We start from the raw sequence: 13,968 nt of genomic DNA on the forward strand, positions 1-13,968 counted from the left end.
AAGTAGGAACCCCCTGACTGTCCCAGGACCCTGGATTGCGCTTGTGGGGGAGACCAGGACCAGTGAGCAGAAGCCTGGGCACTGCCTAAGGAGAAGAGAGACCCAGGAGGAGAGCCAGGTGAAAGGCTGGTGCAGGGAGCCAGTGAACACAGCTCCCTGCTGAGTTTACCCTCTTGGCGAGGAGGGCGAAGGAGGGAGCTACTCCAGATGGCTAGAGCTGGCCACCCAGATCAAGAAGAGGCCAAAATGGTGACAATTGGCTGCTTGGGGGCCGAGATACGACCCCAGAATGTAGGTGAGCTTTGACCTCTGAGAGGATCGACGACGAAGCGTGTGGGGCTCTGCCGCCGGTCCTGGATGTGCCCCTGGGGTGGGTCAGGTCCCGGGGGCTGTCCCAGAAGAAAGGGAAAGTCGGGGAGCACGACGAGGGTGCCCAGGGGGTACCAGGAGCCTACCCTGGCCCCTGAAGAAGCTAAAGCTGGGGAGCACCGTCGCGCTCCCCGTGCACTGAGCTCCATGGACCCGGGACCCCCAACTCCGGTCCCCCCCGAAGTTGAAGCCGGAGAGCGCCGCCACACTCCCCGTAAAGAATTCTGGGGCCTGGGAGCCCCAACTCCAGGCCACGGTGACTGCAATAAAGTGGGGGGTGAGCCGTCGCATTCTTCCCCGTGAGGAACGCCGAAGATGGGGAGCACGACAGACCTACTGGGGGCCCGGGACCCCCAGCCCCGGACCCTGGTAATGGCGGAAGGAGGGGGAAGTGCCGCCGCACTCCCCCTGTGGTAGGAGGAAGGTGGGGGGAGTGCTGCCACACTCCCCCTAGGTCCCGCCGGACCAACAGCAGCCTCTGTGACCAGAATGGACGTGCGGGCTCCCACAGCCGCACATAAGGGTGTGGGCCGGACGGAGAGCCATCCGGAGCAGCCGGGGGTGGACTCCTCGAGCTGTAGACACCTCACCTGTGGATGGACGGGGTCCCCAACAAATATCCAAAGCGGCTTGAAGCCGCCACCAATGGCAGCGCGGCTCTTCCTGAGAAGCGGGGGAGCCGCTGCTATGTTGTGCACCAAATGAGCAAACCCCCCCCCCCCCTAATGCCTAGCGAGGCAGGTGGAAGCCTGCAGGAAGCTTGGTTATTACGGCGTGTGGTGGTCCCAGGAGGATGGGTCCACAGCGGTTGGTGTGCAGAGGTGCATGGGGAGCTGCAGGAGCAACACAGTCTCCCCCAGCATGAAGATGTGAAGTCCCTGGCTGAAATAACCCCTCAAGGGCTCAGCCATGCATCAACAGCATCCTGTGGCTGGAACTTTTATTCTTCAGCTCGGGGGGTGTGATTGGGACTGCACGAGGTTGTGAAGGGCTGAACTGGGGATGTTTGGTCAAGGGCCTCCCCTGGAGGTGAAGAGGTGCAATTGCAGGAGAAGTGCATTTACCTGATGTTATTTCGTTTGAGGGACTGAAAGTCACATGTGTAATGTGAAGTCATAAGCAAAGTGGGGTTAGGTTGCTGGACATTCCTTCTAGGGTGTCTGGCTTTATATTGCTTAATCCTGTGAGTATAAATCTGATGCCTTTAAGGGGCTTTAACTAAAATGCATTATAACTGTTATCAGCTATGATAAGTACTGGTAAATGGCGATTACTAGCCCACACCACCTCCCTTGAGTAAGCTTTAGACTGCTCTGCAATGCTACCCTCTGAGAGTCAAGCGCTACAATGGGGTGTTTGGTTCCCAGTGAAGGACAAATGTAGACATGTTATTTGTGCAGGCCTCACAGAAGCTGCCTCATTTTCCAACAGGTAAAAGTTACTGGGGACAACCCAACTCACTTTTTCAGTAGTTCCTATTTGTCCTACTGCACAAAGACCCAAAATGCCATATATCAGGGCATATTCAAAATGTAGAAACTCTTTGCTTCATTAAGCTTGGACGCTGAGGGGTGGGGTGTACAGTGAGTGTACTTTGGTAATCCTAGTGTCCTCTCACACCTAACACTCAATCAATCAAAATGTACTTATAAAGCATGACTTATCACCCAAGAGGGTATCCAAGTCTGGGCTGTGGGTTTCAGTGCAAGAGCCAGGTCTTGAGCCCCTTCCTGAGGTCTGCCAATGAGGGTGCTGTTCGAAGGTGGAAGGGAAGGGCGTTCCAGGATTTGGCGGCGAGGCGGGAGAAGGATCGTCCTCCGGTGCAGCAGTGGCAGATGCGCAGTGTCTGTGCAAGGGAGAGGTGAGTGGAGCGGATGTTTCTGGATGGTTGGTGAAAGTTCAGGCTAAGACTAAGATCCAATTTGAACCAAGCACTATACCCATAACATCCCCAGACACAGAAGTCTGGTGGGACAAAAGCAGGGCCCTTCAGCACTAGAGAGGGAATCCACAAGAGTTCCTCAAGTGTAAATTATGGCTTTACAGACATGTCAAGCAGGATTTGACAGTGTAGTGTCATAGGATGCCCACAGCCACTACTCTGAATATTATGTTAAGCTCGAAAGATTTATTTCTGTCTTTTCTGGTCAGTCTACTGTTTGGTCTGGGAGGCAGTTAAGACCGTTCAGGCAGGTAAAGGGTAACTATACAAAAGTTATGCTTCTCTAATATTTACTAAAAATCAAACTTCAACATTGAATTGGAGTTTTAGTAATTTAATTATTTTTCTGTCTAGTCCTATTCCTGAGATACAGTATTAGTAGCTTAACCTCTGCACTGGGTTTCTACATAGGACAGTTGGGCCTGCCACAGTAAAAATAGCTTTTAGGGCCTTGTCACTATAAGGACATTTTAACATTAATGTTATACCATGCAACACATATAGGTGACTAATACTGAAATGGGGGTGGTTACCTGTCAAAAAGGGGTATTTTAACAGGTTGCAAAGCAGGCTTTACACTGCAGCAGTCAGGCTACACATATCACGTTTGTACTGCCACTATAATGGTTGCCACAAAAGATGCTACTGTCTACAAGTGGCATTTAACTTCTAGGCCCTGGGTGCACTTTCTGCACCTTATACTAAGGTCCTACAGGCAAATTAAATGTGCAAATTAGGAAAAAGGCAATTTAACCATATTTAAAGGGGGAGCACCAGCACTCTACTCCTGGATAAAAGTAAAGTAAAATGCACAAAGGTTTAGAGCCAGTAAAAATATTGGGTCCAGCAAAAAGAGAACAATCGTGGGTGACCACGCACAAAAGCCAGATGTACTTCAGTCAGCATAGATCATGAAAACAGAACAAGTTGTGTACAAGCGCATATAAACAGAACATGCGATATGAAAAGGTATGAGAAAAGAATGCAGCACAGAAGTGGATACAGAAGCCAAGCAGAAGGTAACAGACTGAAGAGACACAGAATCAGGCTGAAATGTATACACATAGCTGCAGAAATATTGCATGTATAAGAAATGCTGAACATGCCCTAGAGATACACAATCAACAATTCATAAAGATTTAAGAAGCAAGACATCAAATTCAAAGGAAGAAAACAAACAGCAAACGTATATATGTAGCGCCACCTGCAGGATTGGTTGCATCGAAGCATGATGAAGGGGACATGCTGCACAATAGACAGCACAGCAGACCCAGGCATGGAATGGAATTTGCCCCCCCTGTTAATCAGATATATGTGCTTCAACGATGCTTAAAAACAGTAGTATATCAGTCCATTTCACAGACAGATCTTGTTGTTTTAAGTCCGCCCAACGTCCTCTATTGGGTTTTTCATGCCTCGCACTGTACATTATTGATGAGGAAGGGCATGATAGGCTGCACGGATTGGCCAAGAAGGAGTTGTTGCAGGAAATCTGAATGTTCTTCCACCCTCTGATTGGTCAATCGCTACCCGAGTGTAACTTTTTCAGAAGCACCAGGGCAGACAGGGGTTAATGTGCTAAGATGGTGACAATCAGATCCTTTTACCACTGATCTCCTGGGGCTTAACCTCACTATTCTACCCAAACCTGAGCACCAAGTAATTGAGCTTCAGGACACTGAATCGAGCAGTCTAAGGCTTACTCAGGAGGTTAGAGACTCAGAACGCAACAAACCAATGGGAGGTTTCCTGCTTGAGTCTTCAGCTCCCTGGTAGTTTTTGGCGCTTGTCTTCTTGACAACTCGGATAGAGTTCCCAGCACCATCCAGTTCAGGTCACACTGTGTGGATGAGTCAGGATATGTGGACCTCACCCTCAGAGAGCGATGCCTGGCCTTCATGGCTCGCTGCAGAAAATGCTTTTGGTTCATCCTGCCTTGGCTCCTTTATGGCCCAAAAGCACCTCCAATGCCCCTTCTGAGCCACTGATTCACTCTCTCCCTCGAAGCCAGGTCTGCAGCCCCCCCTAGCAGTCTAAGTCGGAGTTCCCAGGTTTCTGGACCTGAAACCGGCAAGGGCATTTGACGGGAGTTACCCAAATCCTGGTGCATAGAGACTTACTCGGTTGCACTGGAGTGGAGACAACAGATTGTGGCTGAAGTTTCTGTCCCATCTTTATATCAAGGTAGCGAACAGTAGTTATGTCTTCCAACAGGCAGCTCTGGACAGTTCCTGCCTTTTGCTTTCCCTCTCACTCTGGACCAGCCATGGTCTTTGTTGTCAGGTGTCAGAAGGAAGGTGCTGTGGAGCTGGGGGTCTCTGGTCAGGAGAGATCAGATCTAAGGATATGAGAGAGAGGAAGGTTGTTCCACTTAACTACCTCACTCAACTACCTGTTAACCTCTGGGGCAGCCTTACAGTAAACAACGGGCTAGGAAAGTTTAAGAGAAATTCCTATGCTTCAAAGGCCTTTTCCTCCAAACTTATATGTCCAATCCGCTGCAAAGGATTCATGGAATGGCCTGAAATTCACATCCGCTCTCTGGGCTCTCTCCCAGTCGCCATCATAGGTACCACCTGGACACTGAAAATATACAAAATGGATTCTGGTGTGCTGTGGCCACATGTATCAAACATACTCCACACACCTCCTCCACCCGCAGCCGGAAGAGATAGATATGCAACATACATGTCCCACGTGGATGGTGGAAGGACCCAGATGCAGGAGTCAGGCAGACAAAAATTAATAAGGTGGGAGAGGCCCCTCCACAAGGTTGTACTGACAGAGTCGGCAAAAGGAGAAGGACAGGGCAGAGCGGAGGAGTCGTCTCGTGAGACAGCCTCCTTATGTCTTGGTTATTTTCGCTTCATGGGTCAGAGAGAGAGCAGGATGGGCCTCTTGGCAAATTGAGAGCTCTCCAAACTGGTAAGGCTGGGGTAGAGTCAGTAAAATTTGAGACTTAAGTGTGATTTCCATGCCCTGTCGTTTTTCTATGTAGTGATAAATAGATTTGTGAATGAAAAAGCCAGCCCACCACTCTTGGGGAGTGCTGGGAGCAGGATAGGGGTGTCGTGGAGAAGTGTGGCTCAATGATTAGAGCGGCAGACCCTGATGCAGAGGTCTAGCCCGGGACCAGGGTTCAATTCCCCGCCTCGGCGGGTCTTGGGCTCCAAAAAATTCCACGGACATGATAATTCTCGCCTCGGTGCCTATTCCAATCATGGAGTGCAACTCTGGGCAATAGCTTGCTTAATCTCCACAATGGCCCCCACAACGCTAAGGATGCCTGGCCTCCACCTTGGGGGTGCCCAGGAGTGGACGCCTCACAGGGAAAGACAGGATGGGTTCCACAGCGGTATTCGTACAAGCGCCTTGAGACCCTTGCGGGTGAGTAGTGCGCTATACAAGTAACAATTTACAATTTTACAATTAAAGGAATGAAAGCACTTACCTTGAAGTCTTATCGGACCCCGAAGCCAGGTGGCAGTTGACAAACCCAAAGGAGGTGCCATTGAAGAGGAAGGACACGCCCACTGCGCCTTTGTTCCCTGTGAAAGAAAGAGCGACTGCGTTAGTAGGACTTAGGAGTGAAAGATCCATGCAGCGTGAGATAAACACAATAAGACTTTTCTCATCCACCTGGAGACTCCACTGTGCAGGCCGCTCCCTCGACGATGGACAAATAAATATATTGTTACACCTCTGTAAAAGACACCATCATTACATCTCCAGGCTTTAAAAAACTATTATCCCATTGCCGCCTTGTCTTGTTTTTTCAAGGGCCTTAGAGAAGGTTGTAGGTGAACATCTCAAGAACTTCCCTAATTTGCATGGCTTTCTTGACCAATCAGAGTTTTACCTCGGGTACGTGAAAGATGCTAGACTGGCCCTGGTCTGGGGTGACATTCTGCATTTGCTAATAATGGTGAGATAGTTCTCATGATGTTAAATCTGTCAGAGACATCTGATGTGGTAGCTTTTAATTTAAGGCAACATCTAGTTTCTTTAGTGGGGTCAAAAGAGTTGTCGTAGAGATGGTTCAGAACTTTCGAGGGGGAGATGTGAGTGTGACTAGAACTACTTCCTCGGTTTCTACAGTGCCAGTTGACAGGGTGGAAAAACTGGTCTTCCCTCTATTCCCCTGATGTGAGGTTATCAGTGGGTGCAATGTGGTGCCAAGCCATGAGAGTTTACTTGTATGCTTCTGGTGTACACGTCATCCTGAAATCTTCCCCACGGTTTCACAGAATCTGATGAGAGTAGCTGAGTGGCTGGTAATAACTTGTTGAAGTTTAATGCCGGGAGTACTGAGGTTAATGTAGTACGTAGTGCTTTTGGGACCTTGGCGTTTGATCCCTTGGTCTGCAGCCCATCCTTTAACTCCAACTCTCCTGACCCATCCTCAGCCTTCTGAGTTGTTTGTATCAATAAAGACAGACATCTCTGCCTCAGCGCCTAGAGAACAGCTGTGAGAAAGGATGTCACTTCAAGCTTGAGAGCTGCGAGGAGTTCCCACTTATGCCTAGAAAGTCTCATAAAGTTATGGCAGGTATTTAGTTAATTCCAAGTTGACCTTTGAAAACGCACTCTTTGGGGTCTGCTCAAGCCACAGATGCTGCGGTTCCAAAAGATTTAGAATGCTGACGCCGGGGTGGTTTCAGGTGGAGAGAGGGACATCCAGTCTCTGAGCTCTGGCTGGCACTGGCTGCTTGTTTCAAATGATTCCATGGACTGTACTTCCCCTGCCTCCGAGTAAATTGATTCGGTATCAGCCCTCCTGAGCCCTCTGCTTTTTTAGGAAATGTTAGAAATGGGGGTCTCTAGTTGGCAGAGGTAGGTACCTTTGTCCAAATAGGGACCCTTCTTCCTAGTCAGGATAAGGAAGTTACACTCCTAAAATAACCCCTTCTCACCCCCTTGGTAGCTTGGCACGAGCAGTCAGGCTTATCTTAGAAGCAGTGTGTGTAAAGCATTTGCACATAACCAACAGTAATACAGTGTAAGCACTACAAAAGGACACCACACCAGTTTAGAAAAATATCCAACATTTTTATATACTTAAGAAAAGACCAAAAACGATACAAATCCACAACACAGTACTTTGAAATCTTCAGTAATCAAAATAACCCTGAAAAACAGTTCCTTGAAGTTGATAGCTCCCTCTGGGGCTATCACGGCGTCGTGAACAAACAAATCCAAACAGTTCTGGCTGACTGCAGCATCGCGGGTCAGCTACGGTGTCGGGAAGTACCTATAGAAATGCAGGGCGTCGGTGACCTCTCTTCGAGCTTCCGAAAGCACGGTGTCCACAGGCGTTTGTTCCGGAGGTTGGTACAGGAGTCATCGGGCCCTTGAAGTCACACGCACTGCAGATCGAACTCCTCGTGGTTGAAGTCAGGAGCACTGGTATCGGCACGCGTTAGGTGCTGCGGTGCGAAGTGCAGCGGTGCAACGTACGATGCCCTCAGGTCGTGGTGCGAGCAGCGGCTCGGTCGTGGCATCAGATGGCGTCGGCGGCGGTGCAAAGTGATGCGGTGCTCGTGTTGGTGCTGGCAGGTCACGGTGCAAGCAGCGTCGTAGTCGTTGCTGAAGTGCTGTTGTCGGCTGATGAACTGGAGTCGATGGCACCGGCGTCGGTAGGCCAAGGCTGCAGTGCGGGATGAGGGCGGAGTGTCGTGTAACTTTACGAGCGGTGCCCTCAAACCATGGTGCAAGCAGTGGTGTCGATTTTGGCGTGGAGCGCGTCGTCGGGGATACCAAGGTGGCGTCGTGAAGCGAGGTGATGCGGAGTGCGGTGCCCACAGGTCACGGTGCGAGCAGCGGCTCAGTGGCGGCATCAGCAGGCATCTTCGGTGAGACCAGGGTCGTGGTGTAGCATTGCGCGGTGCCCTCTGCGGTGCATTCAGGACACAGAGTCAGCAGCGACGTCGTAGACGGCGTCGGGTCACTTTTTCTTCTGTTGCAGCACAAAACACACAGTTCCCAGTGCTGAGGGCAGAAGAACTTGAAGTATTTGCTGTTCCTGAGACTTCCTGAACAGGGGGCAAGCTCTAACTAAAGTCATTGGAGAAACTCACAAGAATAGATTGCAGAAAGTCCAGTCCAGTCCTTTCACTGCCCAAGACAGAAGCAGCCAATGCAGGCCAGCTTCTCCAGCTCTTCTTCTTGGCAGTGTTCTTGGTACAAAAGAGTTCTTAAGTTTAGGGGTTCAGGCTCCACTTTTTATAGCCAAATTCCTTTGCCCTCTCAGGCGGAGAGTGTCTGTGCCCAGCCAGAACCAGTTCTGCCCTCTCTGGTGTGGCTTCCTGCAGTGGCGTAACGAAACTTGAGGGGGCCCCCCTGCAGGGTAAGTGGAGGGGCCCCCTACGGACTCAATCTGGAGCTCTCCGGCCGAAGTACGGTGCTGAGGGGGGCCCCTGGAGTTTGGGCCCCTGCACCACGGGGGCTGTGGGGGCCTGTGTTCTGCCCCTGGTAAGGACAATGGCTACCCGGCTTTGTATTTACAACTGGTTGCGCACCAGTGGCCACACATGCCATGCAAAACACAAACGCTGCGGCCAACATAAAAGTGATGTAACATTGTACCGCAGCGAAAAGGCTATTGGGGAGCATTTAGTGTGATTTAACGCAAATTACACAACGTGTCCTCTTGCAATTTGCATCCGTTATCAGGAACTTGGCGCTACGTTACGCAATGCCATTTAAGTCTCTGGTATGGTGCGTTTATGTGCAAAAATAGCTTATGAAAGTTGATCAGTACTATTGTTTTATTAAGCGAGCACAGCACCCACTTGACTAAATCTGGGGCTAGACGTTTTGCCTGGTCTTAATATTTTTATTTCAAGAAACGTATTAAATTGTAGATAGCAGTAAATATATATATAGGTAAGTGATAATGTTATTGGGGGGACGATTCCTGACAGACCTAATATAACCTTCAGAAGAGGGAGGAATATTAGGGATATGCTGATACACAGTGACGTCACCATATACCCACACAGGGACTTGCATGGACTCAGGGGATTTTTCCCCTGTGGCCATTGCAAAGCCTGCAACAACAGCAGATTCCGCAAACAGGTCAGATACAATGGTGTCAGCAAGGAACTCACTCAATTTCTTACATGCAGTTCTACGTTCGTGGTTTATGCCATTGAATGTACGTGCAATCTATGGTATATAGGCAGCACCACCTGTATGGCAAAGAAGCGCATCTTAGAACATGGGAGGGCCATTAACAACTTTGACCCCAAATATCCCGTAGCGCGACACTTTAGAGAGAGACATTTCTCAAACACCAAAGATATGAGTTTTTTCATTCTGGAACAGATAGAGAAACATCCCAGGGGTGGCAATAGGTTACTCATGTTAAGACAGAGGGAGTCTAAATCACTGTTCCCAATAAGCTGCGCGGGTGAGCGCGCGCGCACAGAAGTCACCCTAAGCGCGCAGTGTGCTGTATTTAGCGCGCACTCCAGCGACACCGTTCGCGCCGCCGCGTTTAAAATGCGAGCGGCGCGAAAAACTGCCATTTCCTCGTTGCGGGAGACGACGTCTTGCAGTGCACAGCTGTGAGGCTGAGAGGGGTCCTTTGAATAAGTATTCGTGTTAATTGCAGCACACACGGGCGCTGCAATTAACATGAATAGTAACTCAAAGGGGCCCGATCAGCCCCAGCTGTGCACTGTACGAAAATGAGGTGTCAAACACAGCATGTGTTTAAGCACATGTCGTTTGAGACTGCTTGCGACCCTTTGTGTTGCCTTTCCCCAGCTCTCCTGTAAGGGAGAGATGAACGGTCTTCAACGTCAAAAGTAAACAGCATCTGTTAACGCATGACTGTCCGCAAAGTCTTATTACACATAATTGCAGCTCACACGGACAGAAAAAGTAAAAACCCTTCTTACGTACAGTAAGAAAAGGTTCGGCATCATCAACTCCAACAAAAACATATGGCTGTATAACATCATAATATAGCAATCTAAAGATGCACAGGCAGATGCATTCTTCGCAATAACGCATTCTCAGTAGATCCTGGGCGACTCACTGCTTTAAAAATCTGCATAATCGAAATCAGCAACCAATCACATTCAGCCTGCCTTTTCCTGACACACAGGGATTCCCTGCTCTCTGCTCCGGAAACAGACAGAGGACGACAGTGTGAAAGTTAAAGTTCATTCAGGTAATCAGAGGGTAGCCATAGTTTTGCTTGTGCTTTGGCTCCCAGCAACAAACACATTTTTACTTATTGAAAAATTAAGAGAACCAGTTGGTAAACTCACAGCAAAGACAATCTAGCGTTACTTCCACAGTTTTCTGCACTGCACTAAATGAGCACTATTACAGATTCAAGATGGCTATGCATAGTCAGACTGCGCGAAGAGTGTGTTTTACTACAGATCAGACTGAATCACCAGAGCGCTTACTCTGTCGAAGCACAGCCGCACCCGCGCTCTGGTTTCACATCATACTGTGCCAAAACTGTGTATTCGTGTTCACTGCTTTGATTTTGATGCTCGAGCCAAGACAGATTTTTCTGGAAGTTTCATCCTAAAATATCTTTGCAAGATGTTCCACTTCCTATCTGAAAGCGATTTACATGTTCAGAGGCAAAGTGCTATTTGCACTCATTTTGATTACTGCAGTGCTTTACAAGAGGTAAAATTGGGAAAACTCGTCACAAAACTGCAGGTTCCACAAGACTGTGCAGGAAGACCGTTTTCAATCAGAATATTTGGTCCAGATTAGGAACTGTCAATCTGCCGAAAGAGTCACACTGATTGCTGGTGCATAAGAAGCGACCAGGCAAGGTTGCAAGCGTGGAAACAAACGGAGTAGCAACCAGCTACCTTTAAATTTTTAAATGTTGGACCACAGACCATATGTATGACAATGTCTTTTGTCTCCCTGAACAAAGGAACTCTTCCCAAGTTCACATCTACGAGCCTAACAAGACGATGGCATTCGACCAAGGGTCACGCGTCGTGAAAGACCTCCCGCAAAAGCTATCAATAAGTATTTGTAGAGCGCGCTAATCACCCCACTCTATATCCATTTGCTACGGAATATAACGGAAAGTTTCACTTTGAGATGAACCCTGAATGCCCAAGAAAGCGTTGACATGAACAACACCTCATCTTACCACCCGGTTTCAACGTATGCAGCTTTTCCAGGCCCTACAAACCTTTAGGCATCTCTGCACTATCAAAGTATCCAAAATACGGTTTATGTTTCTTGTACAGAAGATTTCGTTCACTGGGGACTCATTACTTGTCGGGACAGTTTTTATCCTAATATTCATCAGAATAGGAACGGAAACTTTCAGTGTTTGTTTCCGTCTTCCAGCCCTTCCTCAAATGAAGAAAGGAGCATCCATTTATAGCAGTTAGCTGTTCCACAAATGCAACTCTGTCCATTCCCTTCCTCTTCAGATCAGGAATTTTCTGCAACAACTCTGTGACACCTACAAACACTATTTCCAACTTCTTCTTTCATTACATATCAAGAAAAAACGTTTTATAACGCTATGCCAATCTGCCCCAATGGCACAGGAGGACATCACAGCAGCATACTTTACCGTCACCTGGCTAAGCTCATAGCAGATAAGATATAGTCTTAAAACCTGCCGCTATGGTCTAAGCTGCTAACTAAAGCCTTGCTTCGCAATGCTAGGTTTAATTTCAAGGCAAGAGCAAAAATTAAGGAAGGGGACCAGAAACGGTCCACATGGCCTCTTGCGGCAGGTTAGAGGGCTACCACAATTAAGGGTCACTTTCTTTTGTTTTTTTTTAATAATACGATCCATGACTGGGAAGGACTTCGGGCTATGCACAACCTTTTCCAAGGAAAGATGTGGTGAAGATTCGAGGCACTCACCCGGCCTGCCGTCAGACCGCCAACTTCACCAATTCATGTTCTACTGCCAACCCAGCTACATCGTTTCCCTGGCTTTAGGGCACGTTAGCAATTCAAAAGTGTGTCTTCTGCGGCTCTACGCATTACAGCATTAGAACTTTCAAGGCGCAGGTTTTTTTTTTAATACAGTTTACCACTAGCTGACATTCCCATTTTCTCCAAAAGCTCTCAAGTTCCCAGCGTTCTAATATTGCATATGACAACACCATAGGGGCCTACAATTATCATTAAATGATCTCTAGTCGAGTTATTGACAGAAGCGAGAGGACAGAGAATGTAGCAAATGTGACAGAGGAGTCAGAACGGCTATAAAGATATCTCAACGTTCTGGTCAATAATGTAGCAATGCTCTAAATTAAACAGGGGAACGCCACAATGATGACACTCGCTAGAATGTTGGAGCAGGTGGCTTATTCCAACCATTATTTGATCGTTGCAACTTCACTCTTCCAAATAAATCTTGCAAAATTCCAATAGTCTAAGACATCAAGCCCTTAATACACTAACAGGTGTGCTGGCGCTCATGGGGGGCTGCACGGTTTTGCGATGCCATGAAGGGCTTTTGTGATGAAAAGTAAATAGACGCAATCCTTTGCGCTTACGCAAATTTGTGCCACGGGAGTGCCTGCACAAAAACTTAGCAAATGCCCAAGAAGGCGTCCTTCATCCGCACCAGTCTAAGATCCGCTGGCGCCGTATACGTTTTTGGACCCGCAACTTATAATACAAATATATATTTATACATGGGAAAAGATAAATGCGAAAAAGGTTTCGTGTTGCATGTTTCTTAACATGTAAAGAGTATATCTATCTTAAATACTCCCCTATGTAAGCAGGTGGGATAGCTCTCCTTCCAGACCTTCTAAGGGACAACTCTGGGGCACCAGAGTCCACTAAACCTTTGCGGATTCCATCATTACCGCACCCTGAGGACCATTACATATTTTTCCTCGACAAACTTTCATCCAGGGCCACAGACAGAAAACAATGCACATCTTCTGAGCTAAGCTTTGAGCCCCGGCACTTATTGTTTTACAAATTAAGCAATGTATCCCACAGTATTTGGCAATAGTTGAAATTGCTAAATGAAGGTGAACGCTGCAGGCTACAGCAAAAAGATTCCATTCCACAACTTATTGTGTATATGTAATCTTGTGTAGGCTCTCAAAATTTACCCACCCAATGAACAGTGCTCCAGTTAAGAATCTTTAGTAAAATCTTATGATGGCACCACCGTTGGAGTCTTGTGCTTTTGTAAACATGAAGTGTACTTGCCTGTGTAACCAACTCATGTCGTGGCGGGTGTATCCAAATTGCAAATTTGCCTTAAGACACTTAACGTGGCACTGTATGTGTGGAAATGCACCATCTTCTCAGATTTTTAAGCAAAAGTTTGGAGTGATATTTGGCGCTGCACACACGCACGGTCTGGTTCCTGGCGCACATAGCCATGGCTGCAGCGCACAGAGACCCTACACTGCCGCACACAGAGGAAAAAAATTAGAAGGAACATTGGTCTAAATACATTATTGACTTCCAAACAAAAAATCCAGGAGGATTGAACCAAGAAGAGTTATCGATACACCTTAAAGAATAACTCCTGGACTCCGATGACGTACAGAGTACCTATATATTGTTTCTGTTTCTCTTTCTCTCTGTGCTTTTACCTATGCTCTTTAATTAAGTCTCATGATTCTGCATGCACAACGGAGAATGGATGTATTTACAAGCTACAGTAGTGATAT

The 13,968-nt window shown here is 47.8% G+C and overlaps 1 protein-coding gene across 2 annotated transcripts in view; it reads right to left on the minus strand.

The window, feature by feature from the left end:
• LOC146829678 (phosphatidylinositol 3,4,5-trisphosphate 5-phosphatase 2-like) overlaps positions 1–13,968 on the minus strand; it is a 737,141-nt gene that overhangs the window by 198,160 nt on the left and 525,013 nt on the right. For both annotated transcript variants that reach the window (XM_085608354.1, XM_085608353.1), the window contains exon 15: positions 5,763–5,859. In XM_085608354.1, the coding sequence (XP_085464480.1) occupies positions 5,763–5,859 (97 nt within the window). The remainder of the gene's footprint in view (positions 1–5,762; positions 5,860–13,968) is intronic.

The sequence above is a fragment of the Triturus cristatus genome, chromosome 5_2, assembly GCF_964204655.1.
Source record: "Triturus cristatus chromosome 5_2, aTriCri1.1, whole genome shotgun sequence".
Lineage (NCBI taxonomy): Eukaryota > Metazoa > Chordata > Amphibia > Caudata > Salamandridae > Triturus > Triturus cristatus.